Raw genomic sequence first — 25,219 nt, 5'->3', positions numbered from 1 at the left:
CCCGGATCTTCCTCCGTGGCGAGCGGGGGGGCCGCCCGCCCTAGTGCTTCCGGCGGGGCCGGCTGCGGCTCCGCCATGGGGAAGAAACACAAGAAGCACAAAGCCGAGAAGGCAGAATGGCGCTCGACCTCCGCCACCGCCTACAGCGGTAAGGGCCGGGGGAGCCTCTTTGTACCCGGGACGCGCCCGTCCCTTCCCCCGGCGCGGCTGTCGGCGGGGCCCGGCGTCCCTGCGCGGGCTGGGGGGCCTGGGCAGAGCCCTCGCTTCAAGTGCCGGAGCTGCCGGTGGCGGGGGCGGCCCGAGGAACGCGGGGCGGGCGGTGCAGTGTGAGCCGGAGCGTCTCCGTGCTTCCCACGGCCGCTCCTGAGGGGATCCGGTCGCCACGGTGCTTGAGTGATGCTTAATTTCACCTTGCTCTGCAAGGACTTTGCGACGGTTTTATGGGAGGCCGAAGAGCCGCTTTCTAATGTCTTAAAGGTTTGTGGAACATTACAACTCATGATGTGCAGAACAACTGTTTGTTAGCTTGGACTTATTAGCCTTGGCTTTTGTTTTTCTTTCCAAATGTATTGTGTATATTTTTGTTTTGCAGGGAATTCTTATAATCAGTAGTTCTAGAAGAAGTTTTGGAGCTGGGGGTGTTTATCCTGGAGAAAAGGAGGCTCGGGGCGACCTTGTCACTCTGCAGCTGCCTGAAAAGAGGGTGTAGCCAGGTGGGGGTCGGTCTGTTCTCCCAGGCCACCAGCCACAGGACGAGAGGACATGGCCTCAAGATGCGCTAGGGCAACTTCAGGATGGACATTGGGAAAGAATTTCTTTACAAAAAGGGTGATTATGTATTAGAATGGGGTGCCAGAGAGGTGCTGGAGTTTTCTGTCCCTAGAGGTGCTTAGGAAAAGACTGAATGTGACAGTCAGTGCCATGGTCTAGTTGACTTGTAGTGTTTGGTTATAGATTGGACTTGATCTCAGTGGTCTTTTCTGACCTAATTGAGACTGATTCTGTAATTGCTGTGTGACTGATTCTGTAATTGCTCCCTGTGCATTTATTGATTTTTTTTTTTTTTAATTTAGATTATGTGGACAAGCCTTTGGAAAAACCCTTAAAGCTGGTTCTTAAAGTTGGAGGCAGTGAAGTCACTGAACTCTCTGGGTCAGGGCATGACTCTAGTTACTACGATGATAGATCAGATCATGAGCGAGAACGACATAAAGAAAAGAAGAAAAAAAAGAAGAAAAAGTCAGAGAAGGAAAAAGAAAAGCATCTAGATGATGAGGAAAGAAGAAAGAGAAAAGTAAGCTGTGATTTTTAGAATTCAGGCACACCAGCATTCATGCTTGTTTATCAGGTCTAAAATCTGGTGCAGAACTTTGTTTGAATCACTGTTACAAGAAGCTTATTGTCTGGAGATAGCACTTCAGAAACATAGAAAACCCTTGTGTGTGAGTTGGTGTACTTCTGCTATATACAGGATACCTTTTGTGATGATTCTATGAACAAAGTAAAAGCTTCCTTCTTATAACTTTTTATTTTCCTTACTTACTTGCTTTGAATAAATGTTTCTGGTTTTCAGTTGGATCTTTTGTATTTTAGCCTGTTCACAAACATGTTTTGCTACTGTTTTAGGGATGGATATTTTCAGCTTTTCAATTCCAGGCTGTGTTTACATTTTGGAGATGTGCCAAGTTACTGGACATTGATATGTTTACTCAAAACAGCTTCTGAACTCTTGAGTACTGTGGTATATTGCATCATTAGCTCTTGGAATAATCTGTGTGCTGGCTTTGTGACTTTGTTAGTAGTTAGTAGGGTGGTCAACTTAGTTGTCTGTGTTGAGCATTGGGGAGTTTGTTTAAAATCAATAGTGAGGCATTGACAGCACAGTTACTTGTACAATTCAATTTTAAGAGTATTTCTATTGTGTAATAATGGTTCTCTGACCTTTCTGCTTTTTTAATTCTTTCCTGTCATGTAGTTTTACGTAATGTTCTTGTATGGCAGTTTTTTTGGTGCTAATTTGTGTGTGTTTGTGGCTAACATCTATCAGTTCCAAGTAATACAAGCCTAACAAAAAAATCTTTTGGAAGTGACAGATCTCATAGGATCATTCAGAAGCTCTTAAATACAGCACAGACAGTGCACAATTTTCTTAGTACAGATGTTTCAGGCTGGGACTTGAAATGTAGCAAAACCAGCTGTCCTTCATACAAGATTTTGCAGTATCAATTGCCTTTACTTTGTGGGATGGGGGTTGTTTGGATTTTTTTCACAGAACTTCATGATTAATACATTCAGAATAAGCTAATGGATCTTTAAATAATCAAACCATAGTGTGAGGAAGGTTAATGAAAGTGTGCTTTTCTGTGCAAATGTGGATAATGGTTGTGGAATTTCAGGAATGACTTAGATGTTCCTTTGCTTTGAAACTCAGGAAGAGATCATTAATTGCCTCCACTGATTTTTATGGTTCTTTTGTTGGCTGAGTTGTCATATATTTTATTCATTTCTGTTTAATGTGACAAACAACAAAAATACATTGATGAGAGCGGAGCCACAGATTGATCTTTACTCAATAGTCAATTAACTTTGCTCTCTGGTGTAGCTTTTTATCATGCAGTTTTACATATGAATAGCTTCAGAATTTTTATTTTCAATAAACATGCAAGAATGATAGAACAATACTTTATCAAGTACAAAGTAGCAAAAGATGAACAGTTTTAATTGGAGAAGAAAATTGAAAAGGTGATAGTGAAAATATATGCAGTATTGTTTAAACTGTGTTATGACTTGGATATTGAATGAGTATTCCAAATTAAAAACATTGCTGTTTCTTGCCTTTTGATGTGTGGGATTGCACGTCCCTCTAAAATATGTCTTCTCTCTGTTGTCCTAGGAAGAGAAAAAGAGGAAAAGGGAGAAGGAACAGTGTGACACTGAAGGAGAAACTGATGACTTTGATCCTGGGAAAAAGGTGGAGGTTGAACCTCCTCCAGATCGTCCTGTTAGAGCATGCAGAACTCAGCCAGGTGAACAGTGTGAAAGATTAAATTATTTTGGTTCTTTTTAAAAGCACACAAAACAAAGCTTTTGTCAAAGATAAAATTTTCGTGAAGATTTACTGAAATATAGGAACTTGTTCCAACATCCAGAACTTTCTGCTCTCTGAAAAGTCAATATTCCTCTTGGTGCTTCCATGTTTTAGTAAGTTTGTTTTCAGGTCACTGATGTTGCCGAGGACATCTGTTTCTGGCCTCTGTTCCTTGGCAGGGTAAACCTCATTATGAAAGTGTTATTACACATAGTGCTCCCCTGATTCCTTCTCCTTAGCATTTACACCATAGTGATCAGAATGCCTGAAACTAAGTTTCATTTATTTCAAGGGAATAAACTCTCATGGAGACTTCTTAGGTGTTGTTTTTATCTTTTTTAGCTTTCTTACCTATGTGGAGCATCTCTATTCTCATGGAAAGGAAGTTGTGATAGTGTATCTCTAAAGACTGTAGACACCACATACCAGTCCTATTTTTAATTTACAAATCTTCTCTAATTCTTATCACCAGCCAGAATATTTGTCAGTTGTGGGTGGCAACTTCTGCATGTTTGATCTTTTGAGATTTTGCCTTGCTTTTTCTTCGGTAGCCATTGCCTGATAATTAAAACTCAGCATTGCTCAGTGGAAACCTTTTCTTTAGAGAATTTTCAATTACATCGTGATCTCAGTTACACATAAGCCTGAAAATGGAAACTAGTAGCAAAAAATTGTGTCATTAGCAATATTGTGAGTCATGTCTTTGGAATACTGCCCTTTGACTAGTTAAGTAATCCCAAGGAATTTTATAATTGTGACCACACATTAAATTGAGGAATTGTGGTCGTCAGCTGTCAAGGTAACTGAAATTTTCAGATCAGAGTTTTATGTTTCTGGGTAGTCAGGAGCCTTAAAAACTGACAAGATAAAAACTATTCCCATTTTATTCTCTTTTAATCTGGTTGTAAAATGGTATTGGAAAGCATATAAATTACCTGACCCATTCTGTTTAAGAAATGTCTTTCCTCTATCAGGGAGAGTTGAATTTTCAATTCTTGATGCTTCATTAATGTTTCAAACGTCACTTAAAGCCAGTCTCTAAAGTAACAGGTCATTAACATGTAGTGTTTCTTGTGTGATCTGTACAGGAAGTGAAATTGCAGTTGTTCTCTCTCTTGCCAGTAAATCTGTGTCTGTTTGTCACTCTGTGATTGAAAGGCTTATAGAATTGCATGGAGTTCATGGTGAAACCATGAAAATTGCACAGCGAACATGTTGTAAGAATATGGATTTCCCAACTGCAGTATTTGAGCAACGAAGTTTCACTTTTTCTGCAGAAATATACAATGTAATTATTTAATCTTATTAATACATATTCTTAGAGCTGCTAAATTTAGCACTACATCTGACTTAATGGGTACTAGGTTTTACTATGATAAGAAAAAAACCTCAGAAAATGAAGGAAGAAGAAAAAGGTACTGTGTGCTTAGATATCTGATGTGCTTCTGCTTTGAAATCCATGTTCATACATTTAGCTTCAGATCAGTACAAGCTGTACTTGTAGTGAGATTTTCTCTCTGGTACTTATATTTTTAAATAAAAAAATATCTGCATATGTGGTTTCATTGCACTTATCTGGGTTTTCATCTCAAAATGCAGCTGAAAATGAGAGCACACCAATCCAGCAATTACTGGAACACTTCCTTCGCCAGCTTCAAAGGTAGTAAATGTTTTCATATCTTCAACTGTGTAGGCTGTCTCTGGTGCATATTTGTATGTGTTACCTGGCAACTTCATATCCTGGTTTTCTGTTTGAAAGTAGTGCCTGGTGACTAACTGTTAACCTTTGCAACCATGTCAGACCTGGTTGTTTTTAAAGATAAGTTGAGGACAATTATTACCAAGTTTGCAATTCTAACATTGTGCAGGGAAATAAGTGTTTTGGGCAAATTATACATTGCCATTATAAATTTATTAAATATTAATTACTTGGTTTAGAGATTAAAAGCCAGTTATAATTCTACATTACTTTAAAAGATTGGACTGTTTTAGTTAAATTTTATTTTATTCAGTGTCCACTGTCAGATACAAAGCAAATTTAGACCTGGTTACATGATAATCTTCTAAATTGGGAGAGGCTTTTTATTTTATTGTTTTCTCTTAAACCTGCACCTCATGATTAAAAAAAAATTCCTTTTTTATTTTGTAGCAATAAGCTGAATTTGGAACCAGTTAAAAAAATCAAACTTATTTATTTTTAGAGGACCTTATGAACAAGAAGAATTGAGCTTTTTCCACAAGAAGCCAAAAGACCAAGTTGGAATGTAGAGACATGGAAAAAATACAAGAATTAATTAAGAAATACGTGAACTAGCTTGAATTGACCATTTGATCATTGAATTGAATTGAAAGACATTTTTAATGAAAATTTTCAAGAATTACTTTTTAAAATGAGTCTACATATGTGAAATTACAATGCTCTCCTTTATCAGGAAATTTTTCAAGCATGGATCTATTTTATGAGAATGTTTTTACTTGTTTTTGGTTTTTTAGTAGTACTGTTGTGTTATTAATGTGATGCAAAAGCAAGGATTGTTTTGTTGCCTGCTGTAAATTTAAATTTATTGTTTTTATTTTTAGGAAAGATCCTCATGGGTTTTTTGCTTTTCCAGTCACGGATGCCATTGCTCCTGGGTATTCCATGATAATAAAACACCCTATGGATTTTGGTACAATGAAGGAAAAAATTGCAGCAAATGAATACAAATCAGTCACTGAATTCAAGGTGAATGAATAAAGATTTAGATATTTCACAGCTAGTAAGAAACTGAACATTCTTTTTAACTGCAGAAGCCTTTGTTACATTAATCAATGCTCATTTTTTTCAGAACTGAGCACTTTTGTATATTCAGTGTGTTACAAATAATCTGTCATATTCTACTACAATCTTCTATAAATTACTATGGAAACCAAGAAGATCTTCTAAAGTTCTGTGGAATTTAGTTTTTTGCTAAACTTTGATAGGAGTAAGATTATCACCAAGACTTAAACCACTGAGCTTTTTTTTTTCCTTTTTTTAATCTAGACCTTGTTAGATTGATTTAAATGTAATTTGGACCTGTCTGCAAGAAACCTGTGGATATACTGGAGCATCTTGTATATGACTAAAGAGCAATTACATATTTTTTATCTTTAATGATTCTGGTTTTTATATAACTTCATTTGAAATTGTCTTCTGGCAGAAACTTACTTGGCAAGTTTATTTGCAGCATAACTTAGTTATTAATCGTATTTTTTTTTCTGAAATAATTTATTAGATGCATCATGGTTTCACAGACAGTGCAGTAAGAAATTTTTTCATAGAATTGGTACCTCCTGAAGGAGAGGAGTTTTCTTTAACTTATTTGTGAAGGTCATGAATTATTAGCAGCTTTTGGAATTGCGTTTTCCTAGACTGATGTTGATATGATGGTAGCCTCAGCAAGAGAGCATTGGCTTGTTTCTCAGGGTTAATCTTTTTTTTTGAAAGGTCCGGCAAGGTGAGCAAAGAATGGTTTACATTTCTTACAGATGCTTTGACAAAGATTATTACCCTGTTTTGTTTAATATGCTATAGAGATTTATAGAAAGCTCTGTAACTGTTAAGTAACAGGCAAGGTTGTAGTATTGAAACTGGTGGGATAGAAACCTAAAAAAAAAAGAAAATGGCAGTATTTTTTAGACTGACTTTTTTTTTTTTTCTTCAAGGACTTAGCTTCTGCTGGTAGTCAGGGGAGTGATAAAAGTTTTCTTAAAAATCTGCCCATGTTAGAGCAAAAAAGGAATTGGACTCCCTTTCTGGATACATGAGGGTACCTAATTACACAGAACTACAGAGCCATAACCTTAAAACAGAAATTAAGTTTGTAGGTTTTTAACCTCTGAAACAAAGTCTGCTCAAAAGGTTACCTGTCTGAAATAACTAGCTGAGGCTAGTCACAAGACAATAAATAATCTAAGAGTAGAGTCTGAAAGCACTCTGTCCTGCATTTAAAAGAGGGGCAATTTCTGCAGAACACTCATTCGTTTTGCTTCAGTAATAAAAGGGTCTGCTTCAAAGTTGGGCAAGCAAAAGACTGGCTGTTTCTGCAGCACTTGAAAGGCCATCACTGGCAGTGTAGCTTACATGCACTTCTTTGTCTGCTTCTTGGGCCATAGTTTGCTCGTCCATGTCACCCTCTCAATTTCTGTCTTTTTCAAGGTTTTGGTAATTGAAGGCAGAGGGCTTGTAGTGCTGTAAAAAGTCACCTTGGTAGCTCGGTCTAGTGTTTGGTCCATTTAGTCCATTTGGTCCACTTGGTTAAAGAGAAGATGTTATGTTTGGCATCACGAAAGAGAGTGGTTTTTAAAACCAAAAGCCTGTTGCAAAGGAAACTGAGCATCTTGGAGAGGTAGAAGAGGCTCAAACCTTTGCAGTTCTGCTTTTGGTTTGTGTTTATGAGCCTGCTCCTAGAATATTGCTGTGTTCTTCAAAGAGCTGCCAAGATGGAGTGATATCTTCCAGTCATTTAACCAAGGACCTGAAATGTTTACAGTTCTTTTGTCTTGTATTTTACAGGCTGATTTTAAACTGATGTGTGATAATGCAATGACTTACAACAGACCAGATACTGTTTACTACAAGCTAGCCAAGAAGATACTGCACACAGGCTTTAAGATGATGAGCAAAGTAAGAGACCAATTAAAAACAAAAAGCAGAAACTTTGGGGTTTTTTATGTTACCATACTTAAAAGGGACAAAGTAACAATGGTAAATGTTTCATCCATCTGTGATGAATTATAGCAGTGCCAGTTAGTGCTGCTGTATTTAAGGGCTTGATGGCATTTTTGTTATAACCCAGTAACTTTTACTTATCTTAAGTCTGTAAGAGCTTATTTCAGTGGAAGCAGTTAGAATCCACATATGTGCAACTCTATCGAAAAATCCTACTTTGGGCTGAAACTTTTGGAAGCAAGATCTCATTTAAGTTTTATCTTTGTGTAAACAAAAAGGCGTTACTTTTTTGAAGGTGTTGGGGAGTTTTCAGCTAATACTTTTTACTTAGATACAGTTGTTGGCTTGTCAAATGAAGGATTTTTTGTGAGCTGCTCTGTGTGTGCACAAATGTGTGTGTGTGCATGTGTTACAGTGATGGTAAGTTTTGTGTAAAATAGTTGTTTTTGCATATGCAGTTTGTTTGTTTGTTTGTTTGTTTCTCTCTTGATAGTTGGGCTGCAGAAATTCTGATGCCATGCTACCATGACCAAATCATGTTGCATCGCCATTGGAAACGAGATTAAGAACAAAATAAGGCCATGGCCATTCCCATCCCATCCCATCCCATTATCATAGCATCTTGGCTATGAGGGAAAGGTTAAGTCCCTGCCGCTCTGTCCTTTCTGATTCTAGGAACGGCTGTTAGCTTTGAAGCGCAGCATGTCGTTTATGCAGGACATGGATTTTTCTCAGCAGGCAGCTCTTTTGGGCGATGAGGACATAGCAGTTGAAGAACCTGTTCCTGAAGTTGTTCCTGTACAAGCAGAGACTACCAAGAAATCCAAAAAGCAAAATAAAGAAGTTATTAGGTAAAGGTTTTAATGGGCATGCTTAGTGGTTTGTTGCAGCTTTTGTAGCATTACACAGCAGGAAAGAACTGAGGGGAAGAAACTCAGCATTTTTCCTTGAGGTCCATAGGATAAGTGGGCAATTTTATTGTATTTTATTTGTTTATTTATAGAACCTGTTTAATAACCCAGTGATTCCTAACTTGAAGCAGACAATTCAAAAGATGACTGCATATTCTTTCAAACAGTTAAAATTAATATCTATAGAGATGTTTTCATTCTTCTTTATATCTGTATTAAGTAATGAATGGTCTCTTCTCATGATGGTTTAAAATGTTATTTTGGGTATAGCTACAAATACCTTTTGCATTTTGTTCCTTTTTTTCCCTTTCCTAAAGTAGTCTCATCAAAATGTAAGAGGTTCTTCCCAGGAGGGCAAAGTGGCCCCAGATCAGTGAGTGATTTTATTTAACTTTAACCTTGTCTGGCAGGTTATGAAAGTACAGGAGATTATTTCTGGAGCAGATGATAACATATCCCCAGTGAAATCTTACTTAACTTAGTGGTAAAATACATTGCTAGTGCAATAGTAATCCTCCAGCTAATAGGTACCTCCATGTTACAAATTCATATTTTTATAACTAAAATCTAATGCTAATAATCTAATTTTTTTAATCCCAATTTCATAAATTTATTTTATGAGATTTTAGCAGAAACCATGATATACAAGCAACTTATCTTATTCGGTGTTCTTGCATAGGCATCCAAAGATAGACTGAATTTAAATTGTAAAGCATTATATCAGTTGGAATTTTATGGGAAAAAATATTGCAACACAGCACCACTAGTCATGTTGTAAATAATCTGATCCTGTAGATATGTTCTGCAGGTTTCTTTTTAAATCCTCAAAGTAACAAAAGTGAAATATACCTTGTTTCATTTTTTTTTAAAGTGAGCTTTACAGTTCTCATCAGCCACTTTTCATTTTTTACACTTCCAGCATTTTTGTACTCCTTATTGCTAATGGAAGAAGTGGTATTCTGATTTAGGGGTTTTTTGGAAATAGAAGACTGCAACATGGATCTTCAAAAATAATTTTCAACAGTAATTATCTGTGGTGGAAGCTATTCTGATTATAACATACAGAAACTAATCTCTTCCTGTATCATAGAGAATTGAGAAGGTATAATTTCTCCTTTGTTTAATGGATTGTGGATAGAATTCAACTGAAAGCACCTTTCAAAGTCTTGAGGGGTAGGTGCTTTGGTTTTTGGTTGTTCCTGTTTTTTTAGAAGACAAAATAATTTGGTTTGTGTGATGTCCAGCACTAATTCTTGCATAAACTCTACCACAAAAGTAACTTTGTCCTTTGTCACAGAACAAGAAATTGAGACTGCCACCTACATTAACATACATCCTGGTACCAGTTTATCAGCAATCACATGAAGTATAAATCTACTTTTCTGTTCCTCTCAGTATCTGTGTAACTTTAGTAGTTGAAATTAGTTTTTTTCTAAGTAACGTGAACTTTTAAATACTTGTATTTTTGCATCTGTGGGATTTATACTGTGTTTTTTGATGAAGAATAAGACCTTGAGAGGGGAAAATCAAACCTAATAGCAGATATTTTTGCTTTCATATTTATGGTTACAGAGGAGTTGAAGTCGATGTTTACAAAGTGTTAAAGCAGCTTAGACCTCTATATAGAGGAAAAAGTGACTTGATCACTTGAACATCCTAATGTTTAAATAGTTTTTGAAAATTTTTTTTAGGATGTTACAATCTTCTGAACATTCTCTCAAAATTCTTGTCCTTTAAGTATTCTGTAGTGTGTGATAGAAAGTGTGAGTTGTTGAGGAGTTTCCTGCTGTGTACACCCTTTCTTAAAGTTTCAATGAAACAAAATAGTATAAGACATTTGTCTCATAATAGTGTGATCCTGTGATCTTTTTATTGTCTTTAATAGCAAAACTTACTTGTGTATCGGATCTGAATCTCTATACAGAGAGAAATTCTTAGCTAAGCAAATGGAAGAAGATAACCCAGGAGAGAGAAATGGATTTGGTGTGAGGAGATGCTCTACCCAGTACCTAAGGTGTTTGGCCCTAGTGTCTAATGTCCATATAATGCCCTGAAATACTTTGATTTACAACATTTATTTTATATATAAAATATAATGAAGACTGCCATATTCTATGATATCTTCACACTTCTTTTTATGATACTGCCTTTTCCTGATTTTATGTGATAGCTATGTCCTGTTCCATCCTTGGGTATGCTTATTTGCTACGACTTTATTGGTTTGGAGCTCTAATGAAAAGGGATCTACTGAAAGATAAATTCTGTAATTTCAGTTACAAGCAGTTTTGTGATTGATACAGATTAGGAATGCTCTAACTGCCGATACTGAAAACATAGGAATTAAAGGATTCCCTTTTAGACTGGGAGTTTGGTCCTACTTCTGAAGGCAGCTATATGACGTAATCATCATAAATGCAGCCTGTTGGGTTTTTTCTCTGATAAGCAGCAGTTTCTATCTCTCATTACATAATTTATTTTCTGCATCTTCCTGTTTGTAATTTTTGAAAATAGTGTATATGTGCATGTGGGAGACTAAGGATACATACAGCATTCACCTTGTATAATTGCCAGTTTTACTCCCAATCTCTGTTTTGTGCTTCATTTTATACTTCATTTTCATCAGGATACAGAAACAATTACATTTTTGAAGTCATTAGTTTGGTAGTTCACAGCTTCTGCTGCAAAACTTCATAATATGATTGTAATGATTGTATGATTATAATGATTATAATTCCACTTAAGTGCTGAGGTAGACTGACGCTGGGAGAAGAGTGGGACTGATTGCTCTATTAAGCAAAGCCAGAATTCAGCCCTTTGTTTTGTTTTAGCTTTTAATTGCTGCAGCTCCTCTTCTTCTCTTTTTTAGCTGCATTTTTGAACCTGAGGGGAATGCATGCAGCCTGACAGACAGCACTGCTGAAGAACATGTCCTGGCACTAGTGGAACATGCAGCAGATGAAGCTCGGGATAGGATCAATCGATATCTACCCAACAGCAAGGTCTACTGCACATGGCAGTTTGCAGTTCCAGTTTGTGCCTGACTCTTGAATGTTTTGTTTCACATTAGGAAACAGGCTTTACTGTTAGGCTGCCTGGGACTGGAGCATCTGGGATGTGTGTTCTGTGTGGTGTACTGATACTGCTGTTGTCTATCTTTAGTTGCCACTGAAAGCCACTGTAGGGGGTCCTAAGTCAATCTCAGGTTCTCTCTTTGGAAGTTCACTTACAGGAAGCAGTGAAATGTTCCATCTTGAATTGCAGCCCTTAGCACTGTCAGTGATTAAAATAACATCACACTTCTCTTATTGTTGCAACCTCAGAAAAAGCAAACTACGGCATAGGTTGAAGAACTATTAGGATTCCTCTTCTCTCCCCTCCCTTCCCCCTCCAGTAATTAACATACTTTTAGTGTTAAATTACTGTTTTTAATGAGGAGAGTTTGTAAAGTCTTGTAGTTTTGTATTTACAAACAGTAGCTGTCAGCTGTAGCATGAGTACCAAATACAAAGATCTTTCATTGGGTAGGTTTAGATAGCAAGTTTTACAGTCCTGAATGTGATGCTGATGTTATTCCATGTATTTGGGTTTTGTGCTCTTCCAAGGACAAGCTTGGTGGTGCTGTTGGTGCCGTTTTCTCGGAAGGATCAATTTTTTTAGCTCTGGGTTTTTTAGCTCTGTGATGATAGTGGTGGATTCTGTCATTTCCTTGTGCTAGGATTGGAGTGAATGCTCCAGGCATTCGCTACAGATCTGTGCTGAGATACCTTTTCTCTCTTTCCCTTGAATTTTATGGAGACTTATTCCCACCTTTTCTCCCATTTCTCATCTGTCACTCTAGTGGTCACTGCAGTCGAGAAATGAATCAGGATGTGTCCACATCTGCATTTTCCACCTCTTTAAAAAACTATTGCAGAAGAAACTTTACTTTGAAGCAGAAGTGATGTTGTGTCTTCAAACTTAAATGTCCATTTCTTGGGCAGTGGCCCTGATTATGCAGTCAGTTTAGGCTCAACTGGATTATGAAATAAAACTGCAAGGAGTAGTGGGTGGAGGCTTAGTTTCAAATGTATTTCTGTTTCTTTGGATGATGAGAAGACTTGTTAGAATTGAAGTCTATTTGAAACCTCCAAAGTAGAGTGGCTTTTAAAATCCCTTCAAAGCAATACCATTGAGTGATGCAGTCAGTTTTGCCCTGTTCAAGGAAGTTTCTGAAGGTGTGCAGCTCTTAGTTGCTAAGGCTGTTAAGTCTTAGCCCCACTGCATGTCCCACTGAATCTCAGTAACCCTGGCATGTTCTTGGAATTCAGCTCTTGTTAACTTTTGCCATCACTTGAAGATGTTGTTCATTCTCTTTCCAGCATCTCTCACCTCTGTTTTTATTGTATGCCAGTATTAGCTTTGGCCTCCTGTACGGAGAGAGTTTTAAACTTTTTCAGATGGAGGGGGATAGAAACCAAAATAGGAGAGATTTATTGTTCATTTCCTCAGAAATATTTACTAATATTTTTGTAGCGAGAGAACAGATTTAATTTTCCCTTTATATTGAGAGGTTACAATGTTTTTTTTCTCAATTCATGTGTAGTTAGTTTCTGACATTAGCTTTGCTTGTTGCATCAGATCTGGCTCTAACTTTATAGACCCTGCTGTGCTCTGTTGTCTTTCACATCTGTCTTCAGCATTGTGCTTGTCTGCTTCAGTAGGTCTGTCACAGCACTTCTTCCTCTTGAAGAATTTGGTAGTGTGTTAATAAAAGTACTTCTAATTAGAGAAAGTTGTGGGTGAGACATGAAAACAAGCAGTTCAGTCTATATTTGAAAATAAGCAGTGACTTTGTGGATAGGAGTTACAGATCTGCTTCTAAAAAGAATGTGTGTTCTGGACTTTGCAGTCAAAAAGGCTGGCTCCGTGCTAATGACAATGGAATTGGGTTTGTCTTGTGTGTAGACTTTAGATCTGACTTAGAAAGATGAATAGGACATTGTATATATGATGTATTAGCTTCTCCTAAATCTGTTCTGAAGCACTGGCTGAGTGGTGTAAAATAGTTGTGGCCCAAGGTTCTCTGTATGAAAAAGGGAATACCAAAGTGCAATGCAATACAGCTATAAATGCTTTTTATAGTTCTCTCTGTAAATGGGCAGCTCCTTCTCTGAGTGTGAACAGTTTTGAATGATTCCTCCTGTATCTCTGGTTCTGTCCACAGATTGGTTATCTGAAAAAAAATGGAGATGGAACTTTATTGTTTAGTGTAGTAAATTCATCTGATCCAGAAGCAGAAGGTAAAAGCCACAGTCTTTGAAGCAAACATTTCTAGTCTTAAATGTTCTAAGAGATTTTGAAGTCTTAACTGTAGATACAGATCCTGCAGATCCTAATATAGATGAGTTTTTAAATTGTTTTTATTTTTCAAAAAATTTCATTCTTTTCATTATTTCCCAAGCCATTTCCCCAAACACCCCAAAGGTGTTTCTGTTTCCCTATTTTCACACTTCAGATGCTTTCTTTTACTGATGCCAATAGTGAGAAGATAAAATAATACCTCCTTATAAGCACTTACACATTCGTACAACTTTACAAAGAGCTCGGAAGACAAGCTTTTACTGTAAGAACACTGTAGTGTAAATACCTAATGACAAAAAGTGAATGAAGATGGTGCAATTCTATGTAAATGTGCAATGCACAGATGCAAATATAGAATAATCTTTTCCCTCTTTATTACCTTATTTCAATCATTAGCTAAATTTCAGTTTTAAGTTTATGAGATTTTGCTCAATTTTTTTTCTTTAGTTCCTTGATATTTTCTTTTTTGTTCTTTTTCTGTTACTATTATGGTATTTATATTGTTTTATGCTTTCCCTTTGCTTTAATTTCCAGCTTAAGATGCAGAAGTATTGAAAATTTGTAATGAATAAAATGCCATAGTTTTTTGAATCATCATGTTGATTTAGCACTTCCTTCTCTGCACCTTTTAAGATTAGAATTTTTTTACAGCTTTCCTCTTGTTTCACTGATGAATATATAAATGCTTTTGACTAATCACATTGAGAGATGCAAGCCTGCTAAATTCTTTTTCATCGGGTAGTAAATTTTTCTGGAATTTTTCTGAGCATTTTGGCTGCTCTCATGCTTATTACCTATTTCTAAAAAAAAGAAAAGTGATTTAATGCCTCTGAAATTATGCCACTGACAATTTAAAGTGTGATGGTAATGAATTTCTATAAACAAACAATCACTTAGTCAACATAAGAGACTGCAAGAGACTGCTTTTATCACTTCAGTAATATCTGGATATGGAAGGTTTGTGAATTGGCTACTAAAATAATCACAGATGCTACTGTATACTTTAAAAGTGAAATAAGTTATTAAGAAATAACTTAAGCCATAGATCTTGTGAATATGACATGGAAGCATATTTATAGGTTGAAAATTTAAATGGAGAACCTGAATTACAGTACCTACCCTTAATGTACAGTTTAAAAAACATTAAGTCTTTATGTTAAGTACAGCTCTAAAATAGCAAATTCTAATTACTTGTCATAAATTGTAAGCACAAAATGCTTTTCTAAGCCTTCTTTTAAATCAAATTATTAGAGGAAGAAACTCACCCAGTGGATCTGAGTTCACTGTCAAGCAAATTATTACCTGGCTTCACTACACTGGGCTTCAAAGATGAACGAAGAAATAAAGGTAATTACCAAAGACCATGTTTTAACTTTGTGTTTATTAAATATTCAAGCAATTACTTGATATAAAATAATTTTGGTATATACCTGTTTATATTATGAAAGTTTGATTAGTTATAAAATAATATATAATAATTCCATTAACAGCAGAATGTGGCTTTTATTAAATTGAATATTTTGCTTATTAAACATAATTTAATTAGCAGTTTATGTATTAATATTTTACTGTAGTGTTATAGCCACACTAGAAGATTTCCAATAATGGTAGTCCGTTTCCTCTGGGGGAAATAATTTTTCTGTAGTAATTGCACTTACGGTTGAAAAACAACTTCCAGTCATTTGCATTTTTGCAACATTTGACAAAGATTTTGCAGGCTGTGGATTTTTTTTTTCCTGATGTTATTGACAGTTTTTAATAGTTTCTAATCTGCTGTCCAGAAACTGACTGGCAACCAACATGTAGATGCACACAAAATGTAGAAATTCAGAAGGAATGTGGCCGTGAACCTTTTTCTTCTCAGAATGGGGTGGATAACTTAATTCTTGATTTTTCAGTAGTATAAGTATGTTTGTTTATATGGTTAAAATAGTGCTGATTCTAGAGTCTGGAAGTGTCCTTGAGACACTGCTCTTGCTTTCAGTTGGAATAAAAAGTACATGGCACTTTCTGTATCTGTTTCAGAAAATACAATCTTTGTTTTTTTCCCCCAAGTCATCTTTGACACTTGTGCTAATAATTTGTTATGTCTTTTACCTGTATAGTAACCTTTCTTACCAGTGCCAATACAGCACCTTCTTTGCAAAACAACTCTGTATTTCATGATCTGAAACCAGATGAGATAGAGCTTCTATACTCCGCATATGGTGATGAAACTGGGATCCAGTGTGCCTTAAGGTAAGGTCTTCTTTATTAGGAAGGCAACCTTCTCATAGCAATTTTTTGCAAAGAAATTTAAACTAGATCTCAACTAACAGCCTCCAAATCCTGAATTTTTTTCTAGAACGTATTGTTAAAATAAATCACTATAAAATTTGAAGCTAGGCTTTCATCCTTCTGGGCTTGGGGTTTTTTTTTGGTTGGTTGTTTACTTTTGGATTTTTGGAGGTGGGGAAAGTTTTGGGGGGTTTTCCCATTTGGCCTTTTAAGCTATTCTATTTTATTGCAAAGTTGTTATGGATCTTGTTATTAGGGTCTTCAACCACAGTATATTATAGGTTGCCACAGATTTAGTGTTAGTAAGCAGTAAGTAATTTTAAAAGGCAAGTAATACATTTCAGTGGCTTTAAAACAATTATGTTTTTCAATGAGTTTCAAAAGATTTAATGCTACTTGAAAAGAAAAATGCCATTTAACATTAAATTGTTGGTCTTGGAGGGAAAGAAATAATCTCAAGCTTTTTATCTTTTGTTTTTTAACCCACTACCCTACCATCTATGATAGTTCAAGACAAAATTTGCTGGTACTTGTTAAAAACAAGTTGTAAACCTACTTTGCTATTAAAGTAAAAGAAACAGCTATATGTCCTGGCCACCTTAATTGCTTTCCTGAAGAAGCATAAAAGAGTTAAAGGAAAAAGAAAATGTAGGTGTAACTCAGTGTATTTGGGAAAACATTTTAAGTTGAAGTAGTTTTTATGAAAGTAAGTGTTTTCTCTAATGCTTATCTCCATTCCTGCTAGCTTACAAGAATTTGTGAAGGATGCTGGAAGTTATAGCAAGAAAATAGTTGATGATCTTCTGGACCAGATCACTAGTGGTGACCATTCCAAAACTATTTATCAGCTAAAGCAGGTGTGTCCTGGGTGTACTGAAGTGTCACAAATTCATCATAATAAGAATGAACCTATTGGCTTTTTAATACTGTGTGAGAAGCTTTGTTTTCCACTGCCAATTTAAGCAGTGCAAGCCTAGCTGTTCAAGCAACTATAAACCAAATTAGATAACTGAATTAATTAGAGACTGAAGGAGGAATCCTTTCCTCTGGCTAGGTCAGTTCTCCAATGTGGTTCACTATGTGACTGTAGAAAGGAGGAGACGGGAGATGCAGCATAGCAGGGTCCAACCAACTGGATGGAGTTTGGGCAGCCTTGTCACTTGATGTCATGACTTACATACAGACTTCTGAGTTACATTGCAATCCTTTTGTTAAAGTTTTGGGTTTTTTCTTAATTGAAAAGCAAAATATATTTCTCATGGAAGGATTAGTTATTTGGAACATGGAAGTAAAGTTAAAAAACAGAATAATTACCACTGTACCCTCCAGAGCTAAATTTTACATTCATGTAGTGTGTCTACAGGGAAAGCTTTTAACTTATTTCCAAAAGCACTTTCCTGGAGAGATGCATACTAAGATTGGAGAAGAGAGTTTTCTCAGAAATGTGTATGGTTCTAGTGAGACTGTTTGCATTCCCAAGTCAAAATAAGCTAAAAAACTGCAAATTTTCTGACGATAAATTTCATGTTATCTTCACTTTGAAAGGCAGTTGTAGTTTGAAATAATTGTCTGCTATTTAAAATGCTGACACTGAAAGCCTGAAGAATAAAGAAAGGGAGGCAGGGTGAGAAGATGGAAAGTGCTTAGGCTTCTTGATGTGGTGGAAATGAAATTATGCTACATTTTTGCCGACTTAGAAGTGGAGTAGGGTGGGTGGTGTTTGGAAATAAGGAGACAATGGAATGAAAACCACTGATGATTGTTTAGAATTTTCTGGGTGTTTTTTCCCTATGGAAAATGACATATAACAGGAAGAAATGGAAAGGATTAGTTCGAAAAGTTAAAACCCAATATTCTGAATACTTTTTTACATATAGAAATGTGTGTATGCAACATAGTCAACTTAGCATTAAAATAAAATATTTTTTTTACCGTGTTTTTTATGAATGTTGTTCCAGGTGAGAATTTCTGAGGACCTTCCAATGGTCAATGGCTATTTACACTTGGAAATGCTGTTTAGTTGAGACATATATGGATATACACTGATTTTACACAATTACATGTGTTTCAGTGATCATATACATGGTGTTCTATGCTTGAGCATTTTGTACTGCTGCATTTGAGTAAGAATTAGTATCTCTGGAAGTACAGCTTTGAATGATTTGTGATCAGAAGTTACTGAAGTAATGACAAAGATACTGCATTTGAATATAAAGTTTATGAGCAGAAGAAATAGTATAAGGGGACTCAAAGATCAGTTAAAATGAATAATATTAAAATATTTAAGAACAGAAACTGTTGCATTCTAATTATGTTACAGATATGTGAAAAAGTTAGCTATCTCTAGCCTCCTGTTGTGTGTGATTTGAATATACTTGAGATGGTACAAGAAAGATGTCTTTCTCATGTGTTCAATATAAGCAGTTATTGGTATTCTTTCATTCCAGAGGCGAAACATTCCAGTAAAACCACTGGATGAAGTTAAAGTAAGTTATGGTAATACTTTGTTTGTTTGGGGGTTTTAACAGGGAAAAGCGTTTTGGCGTTTAAAGTAGAGAAAGTTACTCAGCTCTCTGAGCTTGCAACATTCCAATTCTTTATTTTATTTAATGTGCCTCTGTTCTGTATGGTGATACAGAAAAGAATGATAAGTGGAGGATATGAGAAAGGAGAGGCTTTAGCTTATTCCTGGAGAGGCTGTCCTGGTTAGTTACAAATTGTTGGCATGACTGTATATGATGGCCCACGACCTCATTGTGGAAAACAGTAAATTACACAAACATTCTCAGGGAACATCCTTAGTAAAAATAAGCTATGAAATCTAAAGTATTTCTTTGTTATTTAGGTTCTGCCAGTTCTTATAAAAGAAGAACACAAGTTGCGCAGTACCTGTCTGGATTCTTCCAAACAGATTATGGTAAAATGGCTTGGGGGTAGGGGAGGGAAACAACAGGGGAAAAAACAGAAACAAAAAAGTAGTATTGAGACATTATTTCATTTCAGTGCACAATCTGAGGTTGAATATTAAAATTACATTATGTGGAATAAGGTTGCAGTACTGAAAAGAATTATCTGATATTCAGTCTGTTTTCATTTGTGGCTTTAATGTTCTTCAGCTTATTTCAGCATGCATAACTAAGTCTCAGAGGCAGAAAGATCACATAGAAATCTGAAAAAGATACTTGATCTGCTGATCAATATTTGAGGTTCAGCCTGCTGTAAAATTGGAAAAAATCCCATTAATATTAATCGGTTTTAGCATATCCATGGAAAATGTCTATTAAAAAGTATGGGTAAATAACCATATCTTATGCTTTTGCAGCTACTAATAAAATCTTTCTTTAAGTGGTACTGGTTTTATCTTGCAAATTATTTGTGATAACAGGAGATATGCACTACATTCCATGCAATTCACATAAAAATTATATGGATAACATTATAGTAACTAAAAAAAAAAATCATAGTTTTATAAATATTCCTTATGTTTTGTGGAAAGGTGTGAATTTCTCTAGAAGGTGACTGGTTAAGTTATTTGATGTATGTGCTAGGTTTCATTTTCATATTTCTAAAAGATAATATCTGATAATATGTTTACCTGAGTGTGTCAATTCTCCTGCTGGATCAGGCATCCTCAGAGATTTCCCTTATAATAGGTTGTGAAGCTTAGTAACTCTGATTTCTTCCTTTGTCCATTACATTAGCAATATTGAAATGGGTGTGGAAAGAAGGAGAATTGCAAAGTTTAGGCTGTATTTCATTATCCATATGTATAGGAAAAATACTAGAGCGACCAGTTCCAGCTGATACTGTCAAGAAGGAGGCCCACTGTACAAAAAGTTTCAATAAATCCAATGTTCACATATGGGGAAGATGAGGGATACTAGTAATACTTCCACCTGCTAGGGTTCTACCATGAGACATGGATGAGTTGAGTGTGTAATTGAATTTCAGCAGTCCTGGGTCATGAGATAAAAGACTTGGACTACTGTGCACATCCCTGGCCATTCATGTCCAGGAATCTTTTTGAGCTGTCTCTGAATTTCAGGTTAGCCACGATGGCTATGGATACTCCAGTTTCAGATGTTGAAATAACACTTCAGAGAGAATGGATTTGTGCATTAAACTTTATGAAGTTAACATCACAGCTTGTCACTCTTGCTAATCTTTCTGTTTCTTGAATTTTAATAGGTTGGAGAATCTGCTGGAGACAGTAACACTTCTGACTTGGACTTTCTCTCCATGAAGCCGTATTCAGATGTATCTCTTGATATTTCTATTTTAAGTTCGTTAGGTAAATATCTAAATATACAAGACATCAGTTATGGTTTAGTTGTACCATTTAGAGAAAATGACAGGATTTGCTAAGATTTAAAAAAGGGTTTGAGAAGTAGTTATAAATATACATTTAACTGTGGTAAAAGTCCAGGGCTAATAAATGAAACCTTGTTCTGTTTTTCCTTTGAGATAATCCATGTGTTATACAAGCTAACTTTTCCTGTACAACTGAAGAAAACAGTATTTGTACCTCGCTATTTTGATAGCTTTGCTTGTATTTCTTGTAATATAAATTTTAAGAATCAGTGTGAAGCTTTCACTCAGAAATTATGTTGCTTCATATAATGTCTTTTAAAATTTGAGAAATAGGTAAGTAAGTTTAGGTAAGTTTAAAATTTGAGAATTAGTTAAGTATGTGAAACCCAATCATATTGCTACACTGAACATCCCAAAACAAAAGTGGGAAGAAACTTCTGGCACTGGATAGACTTTATCTTCAGTTGTGTGAAAGAATTTGGATACTGTTTCAAATACATGCCTTTGATAGTTATCCTGTAAGTACCAAGACAAGTATTGTTACCATTTCTGCAGGCAGCTGAGTTAGTCAAATGTCCTCAAAAATGTCATCCAAGCAAATAACTTGCTTATGTTTTACGGTACTTTTAGTTCTGAATGTGAAAGAGGCCAAGCTATGTTTTATAAAACACAACAAAACGAATTGAAGGCTTAAAGGGAAAAAAGATTTCTACAGATTTCTCACATAGGTGCAGTTTGAAAAGCAATTGTAAGTTCTGATTATGCTGTCTCACTCTAATTTTATTGCAGTTCAGTAAAAAATGAATAAATATCCATTTTATAGATAATGTTTAGACATATCAGTCTTATTATAAATTTCATGCACCACTGAAAGCTGCTTATATTTTCTTCTTTGGCCTTTCTGTAAATAATCATAATGCTAGATTAGTTGGCTTCCAGAGTGAGTTTATGAAATTACTTCTTATCATAATTCCTGCAAAATTAGCATTTAAGAAAGAGAAAGGAAGGAGTTTATCTTCCTGTTTAAAGTTGAGGGAATTTTTTTTTAGGTCTTCATATGAAAGAATAGCATATATTGGCACATACATGAGTTTTTTCCAATTTCACAATTTCATTTGACTTACTAAAAATCAATGTCACTGGAGAAGATACTGTTCTTAGAATCTTCTGTGGTGCAGATATCTTTGCCTCCATAGTTTTCATGTTCTGTTTTAACTGTATTTTGAGTTAGATATTTAAATTATCTGCTTGCTGAATCTGTTTTGCTACAAACTAAGTGTGTTATTTACTGTGAGGGTGGTGAGGCACTTACACAGTTGTGTCAGTTGTGGGTTCCCTGTTCCTGGAAGTGCTCAAGGTCAGGTTGGATGGGGCTTTGAGCAACCTGGGCTGGTGAAAGGTATCTCTGCCCATGGCAGGGGGGTTGGAATGAGATGGCCTTTAAGGTCCCTTCCAACCCAGGCCAGTCTGTCCATATCTGGTATTTTACAGCTAAGGGAGACAAATTAAGATCTTACAGTTGTTTAGGTACTGGTAGTCAGTTCAGTTTCAGCCATTTCCTTGTGACACTTTCCTTCATCTTCCAATCCTGCACAGGTCTGCAGCTGTTGCTTTTTAGAAGTGCGAGGAAAAATGCAAGATTGAGGTCATTTGGGTATAGACAATGCTTGTGTTAAGTTTAGAACGTTTTTATAGTGACTTGGTAATTCATGGGTCAATTTACATGTGCTAATTATGGGTTTTGGTTGGTGGCTCTTAGGAAAAGTGAAGAAGGAGCTTGATCATGATGATAACCATCTACATCTAGATGAAACAACAAAACTGCTTCAGGACCTTCATGAAGCTCAGGCTGACAGAGTGGGATCCCGGCCATCGTCCAATTTGAGCTCCCTTTCCAATACCTCTGAAAGAGACCAACATCATCTTGGTAAAGTTAGCTGTGTCACAGAAGTTCCAGTACTTGTGCTCTATTTGGAATTGGTTTAAACTCAGACAGTAATCTTTGTGGGAAACTACTCTGATAAAACAGTGTGCTGACTGATCATGTTTTAATTTTTAAATATGCCTGGCAGAGATAACTAACAAGACATACTTTGAACCTCCAGAACTAAGACCCCTAATTGTAATTTCCTATTTTTTTTATTAGATGTGATTAAATAATTGCTGTAAGTGCGTTTATTTGATGCAGTCAGTTACACTAAGGTGTATATAATGATTGTTTTACTTCAGCATAGTTGTGTTCAGCAAGTAACAAATAGGATTCTACAACAGCATTTCATTGTCAACTGTAAAACTCAGTGATAAGATGGGATAATAGCTAACATACTGCTCAACAATTTAGTGCCATTTCTGAGAAGGTAGAAGATGTTGTATGCATGATACTCAGTTGCATTTTGTATAATTAACTCAGAGTAATCAACTCAGAGTAATAGCATAATGATTACTATTCCAAAAATTATCTAAATTACTAAGAACCTTGTGATTTCTTTTTCATAATCTCCTGTTTAAATATTATTTAGATATCTTACTTTAAAAGTCTTAAAGGAAAACGTGAAATAACCATCCTGTTTATATGTTTAAATATCTCTTAATTTTTTCTGTACTTTTAAAGTTTTGATTTTTTTCCCACATTCAACAGGAAGCCCCTCTCATCTGAGTGTTGGAGAACAGCAAGACATGGTTCACGATCCGTATGAATTTCTTCAGTCTCCAGAAGCCTCAAATGCTACTAGTAACTAATCTGACATGTACTATATTTATTTTGTATTTTAATTGTATTATGTTTTTATAAAGTTTTTGTCCATGACAGAAACTGCATTTTTGTCCTCTTTTCAATGAGGATTGCTGTATATTATCATGTATACAGGATTAAACAAGCAAACATATAAAAACCCCAACCCCAAACTAATTAGTGCATCATGTTGTTAGCAATATACCAAGAACTGCTTTCATTTTGTTTGTTAAAGGAGAGTGTTATTTACTGATGTGTGAATCTTGACTGAAAAGCAGCAAATAATGTGTTAGAAAAATTTATATTTTATAGACACTGAAAAGTGATAATTTTCCCAGAATCATGACAACAGTCATTAAATGTTTGCAGTACAATTATCACCGAGTTCTGTAGATAATTGTTCTGTTATCTACTGTTCAGGCTAAGACCTGAACATCTCCAAGGAAGAAAAAAAAGAACTGCATTAATTAGGATCATTATTGTGTTTTCCATCTCCAAATGCTCATAATCTGTAGAAATTGTTTGAAACATTTCCCCATATTTTAAAATCTTTTTTTAATCACTGCAGAGAGCATTTATTTTCAGAGTAACAGTATTTGATAGTTCCAGTAGAATGCTCATTTACAAAACTTCTACCCTGGATTTGAAAAATATGTATGTTTTTGTGATCCCTTGTATCTTGAAGCACAAAGAAAAGATAATACTTGTAATTTTAATATGATGTGTATATCTCATAGGGTGAAAAAAATACTGGATAAGGTGTGCTTTTCAGTAATTCCAAAATAAAACTTTTATAATACATCAGTGCTGAAATTGAGGGGTTTTGTACTATTGCTATTTGCAAGCAGACAAATGTTATGAATTTACATTATTTTGTAAATATTAATAAAAATAGAAAAGCAGTTTTGATGTACAGCACATCTGTTGTCCTTGCCAGGGAGAAGTTTGCTTCCTTATACTTAGTCTGGAATACTAATGAGTTTTGGGTTGAATTCATGGGCTGCTTCAAAAGATTAATTTCATCATGCCACATGGAGCTATAAACAAAAAAACCCAGTTTTGGTAACCTCCTCAGTTTTTAGGAACCATTAAGGAAGTCAGATAACTGGTAGTAAAGTCTTGATAAATTCTAATTGGAAGATTGTTTCATTCCAAGGGGGAGTGCTGAAGAAAGAACAGTGTGAGGTTTTTCTGTCTGGGAGTTGTTAGGAATGTGTGTGGCACTGTGCTTGGGCTCCTTTGCCGCTCCTGCATTCTGACACATCATGACTGTGGGTTCTTGGAAGTGACATGGATGATCTGCCGCCCTGTGGCAGTGTTGTTGGCGAGGATTTGCATGGGCATACAGCCTTGTGTGGGTTTGCAGCTTCCCAAAACTATTTCAATTGAAAAGTATCTTTAAATCTAACATGCATTTGATCTCTAGTAAATCTCTGATTTCTCATACAGTAAATATAAATTGATTCCTGTAATGGACTCTAAATTATCGTTAGAGTTGGTGAGGAAATCTGTATTGAAACACTTGCTGTTGAATTGCCTGCCTTAGCTCTTGAATAAAATTCCAACAGGAGTATGTTAAAAAATACCCCTCTAGAAGAATGTGCTGGTTTGTTCTGGTTTTTGTTTGAACTGCAGTGTTTACTACTGAAAACTGAAATAATGTGCAGTATCTAATTTGATACCTTCACCTTGGATTCAGGCAGAATGCATTCAAACTCTGTGAAATTCTGTAGATCAGTCTTTATGGGCTCCATGAGCTGGTTGTATGAAAGGCTGGGTTTTGTTTGCATCATTACTGTACCAGAGAGCACTTTGTGCCTGAGGGAGGTTTGCTTATTTATTCAGCCTATCTCGGCCTTAAGCAGTGT

General features: G+C 35.7%; 1 protein-coding gene across 3 annotated transcripts; it reads left to right on the top strand.

The window, feature by feature from the left end:
- The first annotated feature begins 16 nt into the window (after nucleotides 1–16).
- BRD9 (bromodomain containing 9) lies at nucleotides 17–24,152 on the top strand. Of its 3 annotated transcripts, XM_058040524.1 has the most exons (18): nucleotides 17–148; nucleotides 1,074–1,294; nucleotides 2,894–3,026; nucleotides 4,688–4,748; nucleotides 5,669–5,813; nucleotides 7,626–7,736; nucleotides 8,457–8,632; nucleotides 10,617–10,706; nucleotides 11,559–11,691; nucleotides 13,896–13,971; nucleotides 15,284–15,379; nucleotides 16,138–16,270; nucleotides 17,055–17,166; nucleotides 18,757–18,795; nucleotides 19,155–19,226; nucleotides 20,498–20,600; nucleotides 22,380–22,547; nucleotides 23,259–24,152. In XM_058040524.1, the coding sequence occupies exons 1-18, from the start codon at nucleotides 76–78 to the stop codon at nucleotides 23,357–23,359; spliced, it is 2,043 nt and encodes a 680-aa protein (XP_057896507.1). In that variant the 5' UTR covers nucleotides 17–75; the 3' UTR covers nucleotides 23,360–24,152. The 3 variants fall into 3 exon arrangements, with proteins under 3 accessions (XP_057896507.1, XP_057896500.1, XP_057896495.1); XM_058040517.1 differs by lacking the exon at nucleotides 10,617–10,706 and having other exon boundaries at nucleotides 8,517–8,632; XM_058040512.1 differs by lacking the exon at nucleotides 10,617–10,706 and having other exon boundaries at nucleotides 21–148.
- Nucleotides 24,153–25,219: the final 1,067 nt, after the last annotated feature.

Source organism: Melospiza georgiana, chromosome 1, assembly GCF_028018845.1.
Source record: "Melospiza georgiana isolate bMelGeo1 chromosome 1, bMelGeo1.pri, whole genome shotgun sequence".
Taxonomy (NCBI): Eukaryota; Metazoa; Chordata; class Aves; order Passeriformes; family Passerellidae; genus Melospiza; species Melospiza georgiana.
The sequence above is the reverse complement of the archived record's forward strand: the minus strand, read 5'-3'. Positions and strand labels throughout refer to the sequence as shown.